The sequence below is a fragment of the Arvicola amphibius genome, chromosome 1 (assembly GCF_903992535.2).
Source record: "Arvicola amphibius chromosome 1, mArvAmp1.2, whole genome shotgun sequence".
NCBI classification, from domain to species: Eukaryota; Metazoa; Chordata; class Mammalia; order Rodentia; family Cricetidae; genus Arvicola; species Arvicola amphibius.
The window spans coordinates 146,212,211-146,232,192 of NC_052047.1; the positions used below are offsets into that span (position 1 = coordinate 146,212,211).

General features: G+C 47.1%; 2 protein-coding genes across 6 annotated transcripts in view; both read right to left on the bottom strand.

Moving 5' to 3' along the window:
- Nucleotides 1-5,967: 5,967 nt before the first annotated feature.
- On the bottom strand, nt 5,968-6,448 carry LOC119805218 (eukaryotic translation initiation factor 1-like). The gene has a single exon (XM_038317131.1). It carries the CDS (start codon nt 6,446-6,448, stop codon nt 6,107-6,109), a length of 342 nt encoding a protein of 113 aa, XP_038173059.1. The 3' UTR covers nt 5,968-6,106.
- A 3,970-nt stretch (nt 6,449-10,418) lies between these two features.
- Nucleotides 10,419-19,982, bottom strand: part of Cttn (cortactin) — a 34,422-nt gene continuing 24,858 nt past the window's right edge. For 4 of the 5 annotated variants that reach the window (XM_038332271.1, XM_038332270.1, XM_038332269.1 and 1 more), the window contains 6 exons: nt 19,760-19,829; nt 16,788-16,936; nt 15,055-15,144; nt 14,391-14,556; nt 12,624-12,695; nt 10,419-11,808 (listed from right to left, as the gene is read on the bottom strand). In XM_038332271.1, the coding sequence (XP_038188199.1) occupies nt 11,672-11,808; nt 12,624-12,695; nt 14,391-14,556; nt 15,055-15,144; nt 16,788-16,936; nt 19,760-19,829 (684 nt within the window). In that variant the 3' untranslated portion in view covers nt 10,419-11,671. The remainder of the gene's footprint in view (nt 11,809-12,623; nt 12,696-14,390; nt 14,557-15,054; nt 15,145-16,787; nt 16,937-19,759; nt 19,830-19,982) is intronic. The other variant, XM_038332268.1, reaches the window with a different exon arrangement.

Here is a 19,982-nt window from a genome sequence, read left to right on the forward strand (position 1 = left end):
AGCAGGGTGAGCCCAGGGAGGCGGCAGGTGAACAGCAAGCAGTAAACATGGCGGCTGGCACAGAAAGCGGAGCTCATGACTTCAACACAAGCACAAAGAGAGAGAATGAATGGGAAGAAGAGCAAGGCTTCACAGCCTCGAAGCCAACCACATTTCCTCCAGCAAGGCTGCCCTACCCCAACACTCCCCAAACAGCACCACTGACTAGGAAGAACGTGTCCAAAACCCAAACCTAGGGGGACACTTGTCATTCAAACGGTAAGTCTGTCAGGATTTTAGGAGCATGTGTAGCCAGACGGCTAAAGGATCCGTTTGATCTGACTTTTCCCTGTGATGCCCTGGTCCCTTTTGGAATAATAATGTCCTCTCTCTCTCTCTCTCTCTCTCTCTCTCTCTCTCTCTCTCTCTCTCTCTCTCTCTCTCTCTCAGCTTTTCGAGACAGGCTTTCTCTGTGTAGCTTTGGTGCCTGTCCTGGAACTCGCTCTAGACCAGGCTGGTCTTGAACTCACAGAGATCCGCCTGCCTCTGCCTCCCAAGGCAGGATTAAAGGCATGTGCCACCACTGCCCAGCTTGTCTGCTCTCTCTTTATTTGATAGGAATATGTAAATTGCTTTTAATTTTATAGAAGCCCACATTTAAAAGAATTTGGACTTTTAAAGTGTTGAAAGTTTTAAAGGCTATGGGTTTTGTGTTTGTTTGATTTTTTTGTTTAGTTGTTTTAAAGTTGAACTGCATTTTACATTTTAAGATAAACGTGAGCCCTTGTGGGACAAAGGTTTGTGGTTTGAAAGTGATGTGTTTGGATGGCAAGATGACAAGGAGTGGGTAGATTTAGTTGTCAAATTGACCCTGTAAGTAATATTACAGTTCCGAGGGGAAAGGCTTCCCCTATGGAAGTACTGCAGCTCTGAAAGGAAAGGCATCCTGGCAGTTGAGAGCCAAGGAATACCACAAAGCCACACAAACCTCACACAAGAGGTTTACTAGGAGAGACACAGAGGATGGCTGTCTCTGCTCCGTGAGAAACAGCAGAAAACCAGGATGACCTGACTTGAGACGGGTGTGAATTGCTCTGGTTCTAGTGGTGGATCATACTCAGTGCCTGTGAATGCCAAGCAAGTGCTCCACCGAGCCACATCCCTTTGGATGTGGATGTGGAAAGACAATATGATGGGAAGGACATTCCTTGGCTCAAGACCTATGATGTCCTGTTTCTGCTGAGACTCTGTCCCTGCCCCACTCACAGGCAGGGGGGACCAGTGGTGCCACATCTTCCATGTTTATGTCTCTGTCATCTCTTCTCTGCCCACCCTTCAATCATGTGAAAGCCGCCTTGATTCCTCAAAGTGGCTGCAATCTCAAGGGCAAAAAGCTACTGTAACCGAGGGGTGAGGACCCTGCAGTGGAAGGAGAGTGGCCCTCAGGTTTAGAACCTGCAAGCCACACTGGCAAAATTCTACTTACCAACCTGGATGCAGGGTAGGGCTGACTCCCATACCCAGGGGGTCACATTGGCACAGCAGAAGCAGGCACTGTTGGAGGGAGTCAGGCTCCCCTAGGCTGGCCAGGTGACCTGCAGAGACCACCCCCTCAGTTCCCAACAGGTGTGGGTCCAGATGGACAGGACAAAGGGTGAACCACGGCAGCAGGGACCACATTTTCATTCTTTAACTAGAAAGTGACTGACTGCATTCCTAGACTGGAGCCAGCCCTGTAGGGACAGACTGGGCATGAATGTCTTGCCAAGGAACAAAGTCAAGTACATGTCTGGGCAGCCCCATGGATGAGGCCACAGCTATGCTGCTGAGCAGTCAGAGGCCACCCCAGGCACATCATGCTAGGGACCCTGGTGCTGGGGATAATTACCCCCAGCAGTGACTCCTGACTCTCTACAGGACCAGCAGTGCAGAGACCACCACATGTCACCACCTGAGAAGGAAAGAGGCCACAGCTAAGAGTTGTGTCTCTGGACTTGTTCCCACCTTGAGTTCTATCCTATAGCACAAACAATAAAAACCCATAGACAGATGTCAGATCTAGGGGTTAAAGCTGAAGGTCAGAGAAGCAAAGCCATAAGCCATTAGACAGACCTTTTGCCTCTACCAATGCTTAGACAGAAGGGGCAATCCTCAGGCTGCCTAGACTGCACTGTGTCTCCACCAAACCTCAGGCTCCACACTCCAGTAAGTTCCTGTCTCTTCCCCTTTATATTCCTCTCTCCACCCAGCCATACCATTCCTATCTCCACCTCCCTTGTGATGGGATTAAAGCTCTGTGACTACCTGGATCTGTTTCTAGATCAATCTTCTGTAGCCCAGGGTAGCCTTGAACTAACAGAGATTCACCTTCCTCTGTCTCCCCATTTTTGTCTAAATAAAAAGGGATGGTTTTAACTAACATAATTAAAGCCACATATAATAAGTACAATAACTATATACAAATATATACAGATAAGAATCACATTAATAATGTCCAGTCCATTTGCATTTGGCAAGTTCAGAGAAAATACTCCATTATCTATCTTGGTGAGTCCGAAGTGTTATACCTAATTCACTTTCTATCCTAACTTGCATTACCAACCCAAAATTATCTTTTTATATCTCTCAACCTTATATATTTTACACCTCTTTTGTGAATTTCTATTCTGAATTTGGTAATAAGAAAAATTATAACTGTCTAGTCTTTGACTCCATCAGAGACCTGAGATGAATGCAATATTACCTGAGTAGACAGGAAGTACAGAGCAAGCAACTTCCAAAACTAAGAAATAACAGAAACAGCTGGCTGCCTGGTCAGTCGCCCAAGTTTTCTCTGCAATGTTGGGTCATCCATCTTCAGCCTAGAATATCTGGCAGACTTTTCTGTGAAGAAGAAATTATGAAGGACTGTCATAGGAATATGACATATAATAAGAAAATATGAAGGACTCTTGACAAAATTCAGCAGTCACTTTCTTTTGTGTTCTGCTTGTCCAATTTGGACAAGATACGGCCAGCAGTTGAGGTAGGGGCAGAATCTTGCCCAGTGACTAGCTTTTGTCACAAAAAAGTAAACTCCATATGGACTTTCTTTGCTGCCTATCATCTTCTCTGAAGTGTATTGGTACTGCTAGAAGGATGCATGTCTCATTGTCATAAAAAGCCTTATATTATTAAGGCATCTTAAATGTCATATTCTGTAGATCTCTGAAGTATCTGAAGACCATTATTCTATTTAAAATATATGTTTGACTTTGAAAACATACCTAACATGACTACCAGTTTGATTGTAATAAGTGGCTAACTACTAACCTGCATTTTTATTATCCCAAATCCTATGTAATAATAACTTTCAACAACTAGAAATTTACATTACACTGTTGAATGAGCTGCATCGGAACAATACCTTAAACAAGAGTAGAAACATACATACAGTGTAACAAAAACAACCTTAAATTTGTATCAATATATAAAAATTCATACCAATGTAAAATATTTAAGACTAGTATTTGCTCTTTTAATTTAAAAGTAGATTCAATAATCTACCCATTTATCCTATCATCTCTATATCTCTATTTTTTCTTTTCAGAACAAGATCCCTGAATCTACTCTCCTTTGTTCAGCTTTTTTCCTGACCATTACCAATAACAACTTGTAACCAACCCCCTAAACAATGACAAATATTCATAACCCACAGAACAACCAAAAACCGCCCACCCCACCTCTTGGGAATGTGGGTGTTGCATTCTTAAAATTACTTTCTGCTGTCTGAAATTGATGGCATCTTTAGAGGACCCTGAAAAAAATGAGATAATTGTCAAACCCTGGGAGAGCTAGCTGTATCATTTGTTGTCCAGTCTGTATAATGGGAAAGTACAGAATTTATCTCAAGTCCTGGCTAGATTAGTCTGTGAGGCTGGACCATCTCAGCTAGTCACCTTGAAACTGTCCTGAGCAGTTTGTAGTCCAAAGCTGATCTTTGGGTGGTGTTTGTCAGCTTAGTGAAGTTACCACAATCCAGGTGGAATTGTCACTGTGGGGCCACATTCTTCTTTTAGAGACTTGTTGTATTGGGCTGCTTGTTCCTCCTGGCCACCCAGAACCGAAATAATCACACAGAAGCTATATTATTTAAAACACTGCTTGGCCCATTAGCTCTAGCTTCTTATTGGCTAACTCTTACATCTTAATTTAACCCATTTCTATTAATCTGTGTATCACCATGTGGCTGTGGCTTACAGGGTAAAGTTCCACTGTCTGTCCAGCGGGGCTACATGGCTTCTCTCTGACTCTGCTTCCTTTCTCCCAGCATGACCTTTAGTTTTCCCCGCCTACCTAAGTTCTGCCCTATCAACAGGCCAAGGCAGTTTCTTTATTCATTAATGGTAATCACAGCATACAGAGGGAAATCCCACATCAGACTTCAAAAGTTGCTATTAGGAATGGTCATGGTTCACTGCAGAAAACTTAAACATTTTAAATGTCATATGTAGCAGATCTCAGAAAGATTGAAGGACCACAATTTGTCATGTACATTCAGAGTACAAAACCTTAATTCCTAGTTACCTGATAGAGACTCAAACCCAAAAGTTTAGGTACAGATAGATAGATAAAGCCTTTTTCTAGAATTAATCAATACTCTATATGACTATTAATGTCATGACAGAAAGTTTAATATATATGTATGTATATATTAATTTTATTAATTTTGAGATGATATTTATACCTTAAGAAAAGTTTTAAAGAGTCAAATAGAACCAAAGAATTATGAAATTAGTGTACTATTAGAATAGTTCCTTAATTCTGTTTTTTCTTCTGTCCCATATCAGATGGCTCTTCTGACATGAGATGTGGATTGTTCTTTAACAAACATGCTTGGGTTTAGAGAAGGAGAGAGCCACACTCCAACTTCAAAGCCAGCTTTAATCTTTAATTGAACTGGGATTAGGAAAAGACCATTTTCCTTATATGTCTGTAGAGAATATCAGAAACAAACATTTGGGAAGATTTATGAAATTTTATCCTGTTGGAAATGTGATTTACCAATAGACCAATTTACTCTTTTTCTTGGGACATTTTCTCTGAATGAGTTGTACTTTCTCATTTGTTTCATTTGTCCAGCGGTTAGTTGGATGCCTTCATTCTCCTGAAAAGACAAAAACAAAACACTGCCCAATCCTAACTTTGGAGAGTTTCCTTTTTGGCAAGCTATATCTGATCAAATGAGAAGCATTTGTTAGTCTTATAAGCTAATTTAGATTGAATTGTCACACTGTTTGATGAACAATTACCTCTTCTAATCAAGAGGTCGCTCCTGTTCAAATCTAATCCTTATCAATTTTGATGGTATTCATAGAATTTCTTCTCCAGTGGAAACAAAAGCAATCCTCTTTCCCAACATAACACATATCTTGGTTCCCATTCTGAGGTTAACACATCTTTAAAGTACACCTGCTGATTTAATGCAGCAGCTTTTTATTACCCAGTATCTTTCCACAGCTGCCACATCTTTCTCATTAACATTTAACAATGTAAAGTCAATAAAGCATTGTGCAGTCTATCTCTGGGGGTCTTTGTTACCCCCTTCTGTTTATTAAGCATATCTTTTAAAGGGCAGTTTGATCTTTCTCAAACTGATTGTGTGGTATACCTGTAATGTTTTATGTTGTAATATGCAAAAAAGTTTTATTTTCCCTTGTTCATCTGTATTCATTAATCCAATGTCAGCCTTTCCCATATACCTTTTGCATACTCCAGAAGGCAGGGACTTTCTATTTGAATTATCTCTAGGGAAAAAAATGTTTCTAGGACTAACATGCCTACAATCACCTTTCAAATAACCTGGTTTGCCACAATTAAAATATCTAACCTTTTGATTTTTCTTAAAATTTTTAGAAGTCACCTCTGCTATCCAAGTATCATCATGAGATCCAATATCAGCTATATTTTTTTTTTTTGGCTCTTTTCAGTTTATTGCATGAAGGAGTTACACTAGTCCAAGTTAAAAGCGGACCCCAAATGGTTACATTATACAAGCTGTGAGGTTTTTAAACTTGTGACAAGGGACAGGAGGAAAATTCTACTCATTGCAAGAAAATCCTCACTTAAGCTTCAGAGTCACAAGCACTTAAAACCCATGAACCTTCAGCTGATCGTCCTTCGCCAGTCCAATCTCTATTAGGAACTGGCATATGTTCTTGCGCTGGTCACCCTGTAGCTGAATTACTTCTCCATATTCTGGATGCTCAATTACAGCACCATTGCAGGCAAATTTCTTTTTAACCGCCTTCACTAGTTTCTTTTTATCGTAATCATCAGCGATCCCTTGGACTGTGGTAAGGGTCTTCCTGCCGTTTCTCTGTTGAATTCTTATATGGATATAACCCTCAGTGCCAGCAGGAAGCAGGTCACCACCCTTACTTGCGTCAGCGAAGGGGTTGAAAGAGTGGAGGTTCTGAATAGCGGACATACGATACGATTCCTTTTCCTCGGTGGAAACGGCCTGCGGAAGGCGGCTGCGGGAGAAGGCGGGCGGAGTGTCGGGAAGAGAGGGGGCTCGAGGGGGAGGCAACTGAGTCCTCGGCAGCGGCTCAGTGACTGGGGGCCTCAGCTATATTTCTAATCTATGCATCTATAGGTGCTGATCTTGCCTTTAAAGGCCTGATCACCCTTTTACATTCTGAATTAGTATTTTCAAAAGCCACGGATTCAATTAATATTCATCTAACTTCTAGATCCAAGATCATTCTATTTACAGCTGAAATCAATCTTTGTAAAGATTCAGTGAAGGCTTCTTTGGGCCTTGTATAATTTCAGTAAATGGTTTAGCCCTCTTTCCTGATTCTTCATCTTGTTCAAGATGCTGCTATACGACACAGGGCCAAGGTGTGATCATCAAATGCAATCTGTCTTTCCACATCAGCATAACAGCCCTCACCGAGGATTTGATCTTGGGAACTCTCATAACCTCTAGCCCTATTTAGTTCTTCTAGGCCCTAGCTTCTTCTTTCTAACATGTTTGCCACTGTAACTGAGGACCAGCTTCCAATGTTACTGATGCCAAATCTTTCTAGTCTTGGGGGATAATTCTGTTCTGAGTTGCCCATGAGTGTAATATCTGCTTCACACAGGGCGAATACACACCATATAAAACAACATCTTCCTTAAATTCTCTCAAACCTATCGTTTCTATAGGATTACATCTAACTTCTCCATAATATAAGGTTGGTTTTCTAATAACTTTGGGCTGCCCCGCTTCAGTTTCACAATGCAATGGTGTGGTAGTTTCTGCTCTCAACTCCTCTGTAAATTTTTTCCTAGTTCCATTAGTCTGTCTGTGAGTATTTTTCTTTTTCTTTTCTTTTTTTTTTTTTTTTTGTTTTTTTTGTTTTTTTTCGAGACAGGGTTTCTCTGTGGCTTTGGAGCCTGTCCTGGAACTCACTCTTGCAGACCAGGCTGGTCTTGAACTCACAGAGTCTGCCTCTGCCTCCCGAGTGCTGGGATTAAAGGCGTGCGCCACCGCCACCCGGCTGTGAGTATTTTTCTTAGTTCCATTTATCTTATCAGTCAATTTTTCATATTTGGCACTGATACGAAACAATATTTTTAGGGATAAAACAAGAATTGCCAAACTGATAATGATTATAATTGTATGTAAATCCCAGTTAAATTAATTATCCCTTCATTTAATTGTTCCATGTTCAAACCATCCATTGTGGAATCAGAGACCTAACTCCCTCCATCATAATATTGTTTCCCATTTTAATGTGGGAAATTGAAACTAATTCCCCCCTTTAAGAATTCCCAGTTGCCTCACCAAATCTGCTGCTGACGACAGTGAAGTGTGAGGCTGGCTGTCACCGCGTGGCACAGTTGTACACGGACAGTACACGGCCTGGCTGAGGTGCTGTAGCTGCTTGCGTGTAGCTATGAGCCACGAGTGAGTGGCGGTTGCAATAACTAATCATAGAAACTGGAGCAGGTGTCAAGGTGGCTAACCTAGTGTGGCAGCTAAGAAGGGGCCCAGGGGGAGCCCACAACCCATGGGGAGGAGCCAACTGCTTGAAAAGTGGGCACAGGAATGTGTGAAACCATGTGTGGCAGGAAGCGATGGCATGGGGCCTGAAGGTGGAGCCAGCTGGTAGCAGGTGGCTAAGTCTAGCAGCGTTTGGAGCCCAGGCCTCTGGAGTTTGGGGCCTGTGGAATTTGGGTGGCAGTCAGACTGTTGTAGAAAGGCTCCAACAGGAAAATCCCTGACTCATTCAGAGGCTTGGAAAAGGAAAAGTCAGCCAGCGGCTGCAAAGCCAAGAGCAAGTGGTTATCTCATGAATTTGTGCCCCGAGTAGGATGCATTTAACTAATTATTCTTTACCAACAAAAAATCAGGACCCAGACTGGGGTAAGAACCTGAATGGTCAGAGAAGCTGTGAAGCCACCAGCACCTTCTGCCTCTTCTATTCCTTTCTCCAAAAGGGTTGAGATCCTCTCAGCCCTGCCTTACTACTTCCTGTCTCCTATCTGTCCACAGTTCTCCAAACCATTATGGTTAATTCTGGTCAGCTAGTGGCTAGCTCCGCCCTCTGACTCAAAAGTAAGCTTTATTGTCAGAATGAAATCAAAATATCACACAACACTGGCCGACCAATGAACCTCAGGGATCCTCTGATCTCCACCTTCCCAGAGCTGGGATTACAAGACGAATCCCATGGCACCTGGCTTTTTAAAAAAACATTTAAGAGGGGCTGGAGGGATGGCTCTTACAAAGGTCCTGAGTTCAATTCCCAGCCACCATGTGGTGGCTCATAGCCATCTGTAATGAGATCTGGTGCCCTCTTCTGGCAAGCAGGTAAACATGCTGACAGAACACTGTATATGTAATAAATATTAAAAAATAAACTTTTTAAAATCATGTATATGAAGCTGGGTGGTGGTGGTACATGCCTTTAACCCCAGCACTCGGGAGGTAGAGGCAGGTAGATCTCTGAGGTACAGGCCAGCCTGGTCTATAGACTGAGTTCTAGGACAGCCAGAGCTACACAGAGACATCCTATCTGAAAAAAAAAATTATGTGTATGAATTTAGGTTTGTGTGTGCGTATGTTCATGTGTGTGCAGGTGCAGTTCAGAGACTAAGATCCCATGGAGCTGAGGTTACAGGTATCTATGTGTGGCCCAACATGGGTGATAGGGACCAAACTCACTCATGACCTCTGCAAGAGCAATACCCAATGAGATATCTCTCTGGTTCTCCCAACCCCCCCCCACCACACATACTTTCTTTTAAAAAGCATACTCCATCACCGTGTGTCCTGAACTCGATCAACCTGCCTGGTATTAAAGGCGTGCGCCACTACCTGCTTCTGCACCTGGCTTTTTTGTTTGTTTGTTTGTTTGTCTGAGACAGGGTTTCTCTGTAGTTTTATAGTTTTAGAGTCTGGCCTGGAACTAGCTCTTGTAGACCAAGCTGGCCTCAAACTCACAAGAGATCCACCTGCCTCTGCCTCCCAAGTGCTGGGATTAAAGGCGTGCGCCACCACTGCCCAGCTTGCACCTGGCTTTTTAAACTGAGTGCTGGAGTGTTTGTGCAGCAGGATGATGTTTTCAGTGTGACAGGTCCTAGACTCAAGCCTGGTGGCGGCTTATCTTGATCATGTGAACTGATATGGGAAGACATCTTAACTGGGCGGGGCTATCTGTGGAAGTGACGTGACCAGCAGCTTCCCTGCTCCTGTAAAAATGTTCTCTGCCTAATGTACCTTCTGATAGGTTTAATAAAAAGCTGAATGGCCAAGAGCTAGGGAGGAGAGGATAGGCGAGACTTCTGGGCAGAGAGAAGCAAGGAAGGAAATATCTAGGTACAGGAATTTCACCAAGCAGACTCAGCAAGTCAGACATGCCGTGCTGACAAAAGGTAAAGAGCCATGTGGCAGAATGCAGGTTAAAAATGATGGGTTAATCAAGTTACAAGAGCTACTTGGAAACAAGCCTAAGCTAAACACCAAACTTCCATAGTTAGTAGAAGTCTCTGTGTCACTATTTGCAGGCTGGCAGTCCCACAAAGGGAAGTCTGACTACAGCCATGACGATGAACTGTACCCTCAAACTGTGGCCAAAATAAACCTCCTTGCTCTCTAAAGTTACTTTTGTTAGGGCGCGTCATCACAGCCACAAAGCCTAAGACATGCAGCAAGCAAGTAACCGTCTGGGCTGTCTCCCTGCTCAGATCCTTGCTGGAGAAACTGGTGACCCGAGAGCATGCCTCAGCCGAAAGCGCCTGCCTGGAACGTGGCCCTTTCAAGGCTCCAGGGCTGTCCAACTGCCCTGGCAAGGGACAGTGCAGCCTTGAAAAAGGGCACCTGCGCTGGGCCCCTGGGAACCCAGCACCAATGCCACCTTTAACAGAACATGGAGACCGAGCACTGCAGGAAACCACACAGCAAATGGATCAAAAAAAGTTTATTCTGAATATTTAATTTAAAAAATTGATACCTATGAGGTGTGCTACAGAATTCCAGATGATAATTCATATAGAAAACCCGACCTAACAATGGAAAGGCAAGGGTTCTGCAGGAAAGAACATGGGAAAAGATGGGTAATCCTCATGTGTCTCAATGGTGGGGACTCGCCCACAAGAACAGGCTGTCTGCCCGACTGCGCAACCTGGCGTCTCAGAGCCTTGAAACCAACTTAGGGACAGTTGCTCAAAGAGCCTGTGGCAGGCACCCAGGTGGAGCCTCGGCTCCCTCACAGTCCTGTTTGCAGCCACATCAATCAATCAACCAACTGTAATTGAACATGATATTTGGCAAAAAGAACACAGCCCCCCCCCCGCAGGGAGCATGCTTCTGAAAGCTTGCAGGGAAAGGGTATCTATCTGCCTGTGTATGTGCCATACACAGCACATTCCGGGCTGCTCAGGGCTTGTGAGTAGGTCCAAGAACCACCCCACCCTCCTATGTTGCAGGCCAAGACCAGGATAGCTGCCAGCACATTGCTAAGATGTGCTTTGTGCTATGGGCCTTGAATGCAAACAGGAGAAGATAACACTTCAAGGTAAGGTAGGAACCGAGGTTGGACCCGGAATGGGGTATAGGGAGGTAAAGAGATGGGAGGGGGAGGCAGAGTACCGAAAGCTTGGGATCCCAGCTCAAGTTGTCGGTACTGGCAGAGGGAACTTCCCATGTAGTGTCAATGTTCCAGGACTCCCAGCATTCCCCTCCACCACCACCTCACTTTCCCTTGGTCCCCTTTCCTTTCATCTAAACACCAGACCCCAGGGAGCCCCTCACTAGGCAGTCACTCCAGGAGCAGGTTCCAGCCTTGGGGGACCCCAACTGCCATGAGGGAGGGGTGGAGGGTATGAGGCCACACATACCACCAACCTCAGGAGAAGCAGAGATAGATCCTGAAGTAGCTAACATACCACAGTCAACTTGGCAGAAAAGAAAACACTTGGGATGGCTCAAAGTAATCATCCCAAATTCTCTATGAACATGATTATCAGATATTAGCAAATTCTGTGGCAGGACATGCCCTGAAGCATCAGCAGAAGTATTAAATATAAAGGCAATATGTATATTCCCCTCCCCACCTTCGGAAGAAGAAAAAACAAAACAAAACAGAATCCAAGTCAAACCCACGCAGACGATCTGTAGTGTGAGCCCTGTGCTGGTGCTGGCGGCACTGGCGCCGCCCTACTGCCGCAGCTCCACGTAGTTGGCTGGGAAGAGCCCGTATCTGCCCTTGCACACCCCACGCCACCAGCCATCGTCAATCATTTCTATGTTGGTGATGATGTCGTCAGGGTCAAAGGAGATCTCATCATCGCCAGCTAGGGAGGGAGAGCAGAGAGAGAGAAAGAGCCTCAGATGGGAATGTCACCTGGCCAGAAAATGCAGATGAGACCAAGACACCCACCCAGCAGGGGACAAGGGTGTGGAGAGGGCCTCTGCAGTTAGACACATGACAAGGAGAACAAGGAGCAGGGATGCTGGAGGATTGCTAAGGTTATACATGAAAGTCTAGATTCTAGAGAAATATGAGGTGAGGGCCAAAAAGTTACAGAATCCACAAGTATACAGGAAATACATGCCAGGTCTCTGTTCAGAAAGAAAGGGGACTAGAGAATCCTTCCACCTCAGCCTGGGAGGCCTAAGGATTTGAGGAAGTCCCAGTCACACACCCCATAAAACAATGCTCAACTAGTCCCCTCTCCCATGTCATGTGAGCACATCCATCCCACCTGGGCTAACAGAACTAGGTCATCCCTGTCCCTGGTCTGCACAGTGAGTCTGTCCTAACTAAGAAGACTCTGCAGCTTCAGACCCAGAGGATTCAGAGGAAGATAGGAGTTAAAGAGGTAGGGCACAGACACGAGACCCTTCGCTGCACCCAGGTAACGTCTCTAACGTTACTTCAAGATAAATTGTAGTAATGTGCACCTAAAGGGTGAGCCACTGGGGAGACTAGGCAGGAGGATTGTTTAAGCCTGGGAATTCAAGATCAGACTGGGTATCACAGACCCTGGCTCAAAAACAAGCAAAAACAGCTTTGTATTCCTGCCCTGAACCGGTCTCAGGAGGGGAGTGGCTGGGAACTTCACCCAGGGCAGAAACATCTGTACCCACAGCCCAGTTAGTGCCTCACCAGCTTGGTAGTCATACAGGGCAATAGCAGTGATGCCCAGGTCACTCTCATATCCATCGTAGGTGTCATCTTCTGTAAGCAAAGCAAAACTGCTGAGCAACATGCCAGCCTCCCCCACCTCCACCACCACCACCTCAAACAGACTTCCCAAGGGCAGATGCGAGAACGTGCTAGCAGCTGGGTTCCTACATGGCAGGCACTAGGACAGAGGAGCAAGCTGCCTCCTAGAAACAAAAGGACTTCTCTTGGCTAGTTTATGTCAACTTGACACAAACTGGAATCACCTAAAAGGAGGGAACCCCAACTGAGAAAATGCCTCCATAAAATCTGGCTGTAGGGTATTTTCTTAATGAGTGACTGATGGGAAGGGCAGGGCCCAGCCCATCATAGGCAGGGGGTGCTATCCCGGTGCTGGTGGTCCTGGGTTCTATAAGAAAGCAGGCTGAGCAGCACCCTCCACGGCTTCTGCATCAGCTCCTGCCTCCAGGTTCCTGTCCTGGCTTCCTTCAGTGACAGACAGTGACATGGAATCTAAGCTGAATGGACCCTGTCCTCCCCAGCTTGCTGCGGTCATATAGTGTTTCATCCCAGCAGCAGAAACCCTGACTAAGACAGGGCTCTTGGCTTTCAAGAGCAAAGCTCAGACACTGAGCTCTGACACACACAGGGAAGCATGGACACATAGACACACAGATAAGTACCAAGGACCAAGACCCTTTGCCAAACCTAGCGTGAAGGCACCTGCACTTGTGAGGCAGAGGCAGGAGGATTACTCCACATTCAGGGCCAGTCTGGGCTACTGCTTACTGAATGAGACGGTGATGGTTTGCAAACAAATGGCTCCCACAGGATCATACATTTGAATGCTTAGTTACCAGGGTGTGGCATTATTTGAAAGAATTAGAAGGACTAGGAAGTGTGACCTTATTGGAGGAAGTGTGTTACTGGGGATGCGCTTTGAGGTTTCAACAGCTCAAGCCAGACCCCAATGTTACACCTCTCCTACCCTTGCCTGCAGATCAGGGTGTAGCTCTCAGCTACTTCTCCAGCACCATGCCTGTCCTGTCTGCTGTCACGCTTCCCGCCATGATGGCGAGGAATAAACCTCTCAAACCACAAGCAAGGCACCAACTAAATGTCTTCTTTTTAAGACCAGCCTTGGTCACAGTGTCTCTTCATAGCAACAGAACACGAATTAAGACAGAGAATGGAAAAAAAAAAGTCTGATGCCACTAAAGCAAGGAGGAGGCCCGGGAGACGGAGGCTGGGCATCAAGGCCGTCAAGGGCCTGTGAGGCTGAGGGCGGCTGCGGCACTCTGCACCCAGCTGCTGCAGGAAGGATGAAACACCTGCACGGACCTTGTCTAGTGTCTCGTTGGAACTTCGTTTACAGAGTAAACAAATCAACCTCACTGTCTGCCTGCTGAAGCACTGGTTTACCTTCAAAGCAAGGGGAGATGTGGCCTTTGAGGCGTCTGGGAAATAGGGAGAGCCTTCCAAGGGAGGATTCAGCAGGCCAGCAGATCCCTCCCCACTACAACCTTGACCATTCCTGCAGCACAGTGTGGGCCTTCCCAGGACCACAGGATAGGAACACCACCCTACTAGGGACCGCAGTGTCTAATCCTCCCCAACCAAGGGTGTGACACAGAACTCACATTCCTAGGTAATCAGACAGCAAGTCAACCCCCTCTAAGGATTGTGATGGAGGAAAGGACTTCTGAGGACCCCTCCCTCCCCTGGGCACAGCTAGAGTGGGTCCAGTACCTGTTTGGTAGTGTCCAGAGGCCTCTGTGGTCTCATAGACAGGTTCCGAGGTGTAGGCTAGGCTTTGCTGGCTGCTGGCCTCAGGAACACCTGCAGCCTCGGTGCTGTACACAGGCTCAGGCTCAGAACTTCGGTAACTTGTTTCCGCCTTAAACGGTGCTGCATCCTGCAGAGAGACAGCAGACATTTCTCACGCTGTCACCAAAGACAGAAGAGCTCCACTCACAAGGACCTCCAGAGTTAGACAGATCAAGGCAGGGAGTGGGGACAGAACGCTTCCTGTGGAGAGCAAGCTATAGGCCAAGGAGGTCACTCAGGTCTGGGACTGGTCCTACTAGGGAGGGATGAGGCAAGGACTCCACAGAGCTTCGTGTGAGGAGGCCAAAGGGACCAGAGAACAAGATGCTCCAGGGGCTAAGGGAGAACACTGTCTCAGGCCAAAGGACAGTAAGTTCCAGAGGTAGCATAGTTGGTATGACCAACTCACTAACCATGGGGCACCCACAGACCTTGCAGAAGTCACAGGAAGAGGAAGGTCATGGTGCCAGGGGCTGCCCAAAGGTGAAGATTCAACTTGGGGGGCACTTTGCTCCAGGGAGACAGGGGTTGGGTGGCACACGTCTGCAGGAGTCGAGGGCAGCCAAATGGTCAAGTGACTACCCACCTCATAGATGGGGCTGGAGGGTGGTTGGTCCTCAGCTGGCTGAGGACTAGGGGATGCAGGGGGCGTCTGCTTCTTGGCTCTGGCTTGCTCCTAAGATAGAAGGACAGCAAACGCATGGTTACCCGGTCAGCCAGGAAGTCACATCTGCACTTTGTAAGGGGGCGGTGCCCAGGTGGGAAGTCTGGAGCCTGCCGGGAGAAGTAGAAAGCACTGGTCACAGGGTCAGATGGCTTTGAAGTGAAGTCACACAGTCGTGCCTTCTCAAGGACTCTGGCACGTGGTACTCCTGTGTCAGCACACTTAGACATGCAGTGGACAGCGACACTGGACAGAGGTAAATGGGAAATTTACTGAGCTCCATCTTGCCTTGGGGCTCTGAGCCAATGGTACCATGGGTCAAAAGTTATAGGGACATTTTAACGGGTACACATGGGGAGGATATGACCCCTGAGGGCTGTCAGGTGGGCTGCTCTCCAAAGACCACTCCCCCACAAGGCAAAATCCTGGTCCACAGGATTGTAACAGAACACCAAGAAGAAAACGGGAACCATTCCAGAAGACAGAAACCATTCCAGGCTGTCAGTGGCCCCATGTCACCCCAAAGTTCTGACAAGAGAGAGGTAGAAGAGACAAAGTTGGGGGGGGTGACAAGGAATGTAGAGGGTAGGTGAGGGAGGTGGCCTAGGGATCCTGAAGGCAACTCTCGGGATCTGCCCAAAGCCTCCAGGGCCACAGCTAGGCAACATACCTCAGGATGGACTTCAGGGCTGCGGCATCAAGTATGGGATGTTCTAACCACTTGGGGAGCAAGTTCAGATAGCAGCATGGGAAATTTACTGAGATCCACATGTCCCCATGGGAGATGTTCAGGGTTGCAATCAGGTCCCAGAGATAGAGACAGGACTGAACCTCACCTATCCACTCCACACCCTCTCCACCCTACTGTCTAGGAGGTAAAATGGTCACACTATGTGCTCTCGAGGGAAACATCATAGACCCCAACACAGTCTCTGTATCCATGGAGCTGCCTACTCCGAACCACCAGGACAGCCATGGCAATCACCAAAGATGTGCACCTGAGGGCAGGACCCATCTGGGTGGTTCAAGCCTGAAACACAATGAGGAGGCCAGACTGCTGAGTTAGCCCAACTGCAGCTGCGGGCTGGGGGCTCTCCCAGCCCTCCCACACCCAGCGGAGTGCCAGGAAGAGCCCCCACTGTCAACACATGTTTAAAGTCACACAGAGACTGTGACACAAGATCAGATCTAGTCTCATCAGCTCAAAACACAGAAGATGGTACGCCGGAGTCTCATCTCCTGGGGAGAAGAAATGGGATGGGCAGGACAGAAAAAGACCACATGGCAGAGGAATTAACATCAAGAGACTCTGAGACCAGAACTAGGTGGCTATCCAGAGCCACATGGCCCAATCAGCCCACAGAAATCATCTCCAAAGAAGACAACACTGTGGATGCCATATGTGTACTGGGGATGAACAAAGCCCAATGTGTGAGCCCTCACTGTGAGACTGGGCCTCTGAAGGGAGGAGATGCACACTTTATAAACTCATGGTCACTACCGCACACAGTCGCAGGCCCTGAGACATGCTGCACAGGGGCTCAATTGTCAGTGCCCATGCTCTCAGTGCCTTCTGCCAACCGCCTGCCATCCCCTTTAACCCACTGCAGACTCAGGAAGGCAGCTGGGCTCCAGGATGGGGTATCACTACTCACTTCCAGCTTCCTCCGAGCCTCCTCCTGCTCCTGCCTTTCCTTGGCCATCCGCTGAGCTCTCTCTGCTTCTGCCTTCCGCCTGTCCTCCTGCTCTCTCTCCTTTGCCAGGTTTTCAAAGTTAGCTCGGATATCACTGGTTTTGCTGGTCACTAGAGGAAAGAAAGGACACATCTGTTTCAGAACACCTCACCAGGACAAAAGTCACACCAGGGTGACCTTGGGGAAGACCCCTGGAACACAGCCACACGCCAAGCCCAAGCCTTGGGTCTGGACCACAGTTAAGCCAGACACTGTCATAGTCAAGCATTACGTGCTCAGGCTGAAGGAAGCAACAGCTAAACTCTCCAACCATGAAGGCTGGGTTGGGATGTGGAAAAAAAGACCTAGAATTTCCCAATGAGGGGCTGTGGTGTGGCTCAGTGACAGAGATGTTGCACTGCCTGGCATACAGAAGGCCTTGGGTTCCATCCCTCACACCACAAAAAAAGGGGGATGGGAATGGTTTTAGAACATTAAAAAAGCATTGGCTTTCAATACATATGGACCCTTGGATATACGTCCCCCCATTCTGTGTGACAAATGTAGGGAGGGTGTCAGTCAGGACCGGCAGACGCCTGTCTCAGAAGAGGCTTCCTGTACGACTGAGATCACAAGTAAGCAGGCTTGTTCACGGAATGTCATTTTCCAGATTGAGCCTGTCCGATAAAGAAAATGCCGAGCTGAGCCAAGCGTGGTGGTACACACCTGCCATCCAGAACTATAGAGACTGAGACAGAAGGGCCAGGCGTTCCAGGCCAGCCTGGGCTACTTGAGACTGTCTTAAAACAAACAAAACCAAACCAGAATAAACAAACAAACAAACAAAGGAAGGAAGAAAAATATTGCTGTTTGTCAATTTGAAAGTGAAGTTTTCAAGCAAAACTCCTAGAAGGGCAAGGTCGTGACACATACCAGGGATCTCAGCACTTGTAGGCTGTGGCACGAGGGTTAGGTTACAGAAGTCACCCTGAGCTAATCAGTGAGCTTAAGACTGGCCTAGAGCCGGGCGGTGGTGGCGCACGCCTTTAATCCCAGCACTCGGGAGGCAGAGGCAGGCGGATCTCTGTGAGTTCGAGACCAGCCTGGTCTACAAGAGCTAGTTCCAGGACAGGCTCCAAAGCCACAGAGAAACCCTGTCTCGAAAAACCAAAAAAAAAAAAAAAAAAAAAAAAAAAAAAGACTGGCCTAGACTACCTCGTGGAACCCTGTCTACAAAGACAAACAAGAAGCAAACAAATCTGAGTTTTTGGACATTTGTAGCTGCTACCAAGGTGTGCTGGCTAGTTTAATATCAACCTGATACAAGCTGGCATCCCTGGAGAGGAGAGAGTCTCAACTGAGAAAACGCCATCAATGCAGGCAAGTCTGTCAGGCAACTTTTTAATTAGTGATTGATGTGAGAGGGCTCAGTGCATTGTGGATGGTGACACCCCTGGGTGGTGGTCATGGTTCTATAAGAAAGCATGCTAAGTAAGCCATGGAGATCAAGCCAGTAAGCAGCTCCCCTCCACGGTCTCTGCATCAGCTCCTGCCTCCAGGATCCTGCTCTGCTGGAGCTCCTGTCCTGGCTTCCTTCAGTGATGAAGAGTGATGTGGGAGTGTGAGCCACATAAACCCCCACAAGTTGCTGTGGTCCTGGTGTTTCATCACAGCAACAGAAACCCTAACTAAGCCAGGCGGTGGTGGCGCACGCCTTTAATCCCAGCACTCGGGAAGCAGAGGCAGGCGGATCTCTGAGTTTGAGGCCAGCCTGGTCTACAAGAGCTAGTTCCAGGACAGGCTCTAGAAACTACAGGGAAACCCTGTCTCGAAAAACCAAAAAAAAAAAAAAAAAAGAAGAAAAAGAAAAAGAAACCCTAACTAATACAAGTAGGACAGCTGTTACCTAAAGGCTGTAATGAGATGAGTGACAGATGTGACCTCTCAGAGTGTGTGTAAGGGCTCTGCAGCTGGGTAACAGTTCTGAACACAAGGTACAGAGAGCAGCCTGCTGGGTGAGCACAACACCGGAAGTACTCAGAGACCGCAGCCCAGGGGAATCCCCAGCCCTGGGGAAACCACAGCCCATTGGGCCTTGGGCTCACACAGCTTCCCTGAGAGCATCCTCCCCTCAGTGCCTAGCATGGCCATTCCTGTCCCATGGTCCTGTGACAATGCCACACTGTTCACCCAGTCTGACACAAGAGAATGACTTCCGTATTATATGTCTCTGTGTAAGCACCTCTTAGGTTTATTGTTTTAAAAACAAGTCATTTACTCCTTCTCTCCTTTTTAAAAGACTAGGTCTCACCCTATAGTCCTAGTTGGCCCAGGCTTTGATAAGTAACCCAAGTTGGACTTGAATTCATTGACAAGCCTCCTGCCTCAGCCTCCCAAGTGCTGAGATTACAGGCATATGCCACCATGCCTGGACCCTTCTAATTTGACATAAAATAGGAATCAATAAACAAACACAGTGCCGGCAGAGGTCTTTGCAAAAGGCCCTGACGGTTTCCATAAGTGTCAAAATGGCCCAGGAACTGATCTATGTATCTGCCATAGCCAATGGTCATTCTACCTACTGGTGTGAGTTAGTGATCTCTATCCTACATGCAAAGGACATGCTCTGAATGCATCTCATCTTCATAAATCCAGGAAGCACCTGAAAGGACACGTTTCTGAGTCCCAGGTAAAAGCTTGTGGGTAAGATGCTGAGGAGCCTCTGCTTCTTTTCATAAACACCATGAGGTTTTATGAAGCTCAGGCTATAGCTGGGACCAGTGAGAGAAGTGGGCTCGAGGGATATATGTAGGCTGCTCCCAGAACCTGACCACCGCAGCTCTCATTAGCACCCCACATGGTGAGACTTCTCTCTCAGCCATGCCTAGGAGACCATGGGGCACACACTCTGTACCCCATGGGCCACACAGTGCTTTTGGGCTGCCAGGACTCACCAGCCTCAATGGGGACAGTCTTCTGGTATGCAGAAGGCACCTGGGCCACGTCTTCAAAGGTAGATGCATTCTGCAGAGACAAAGAGAAGTCACAAGGTAGTGTCCTCGCTCCTTCCCAGCCAGGGACTGTGATGGGGCTCCCTAGCTTTCAGAACACCTCTACAACACGGACCTGTTGCCCCAATCCTGCACTCCACAGACTCACCGGGGCTCAGTTCCCTTT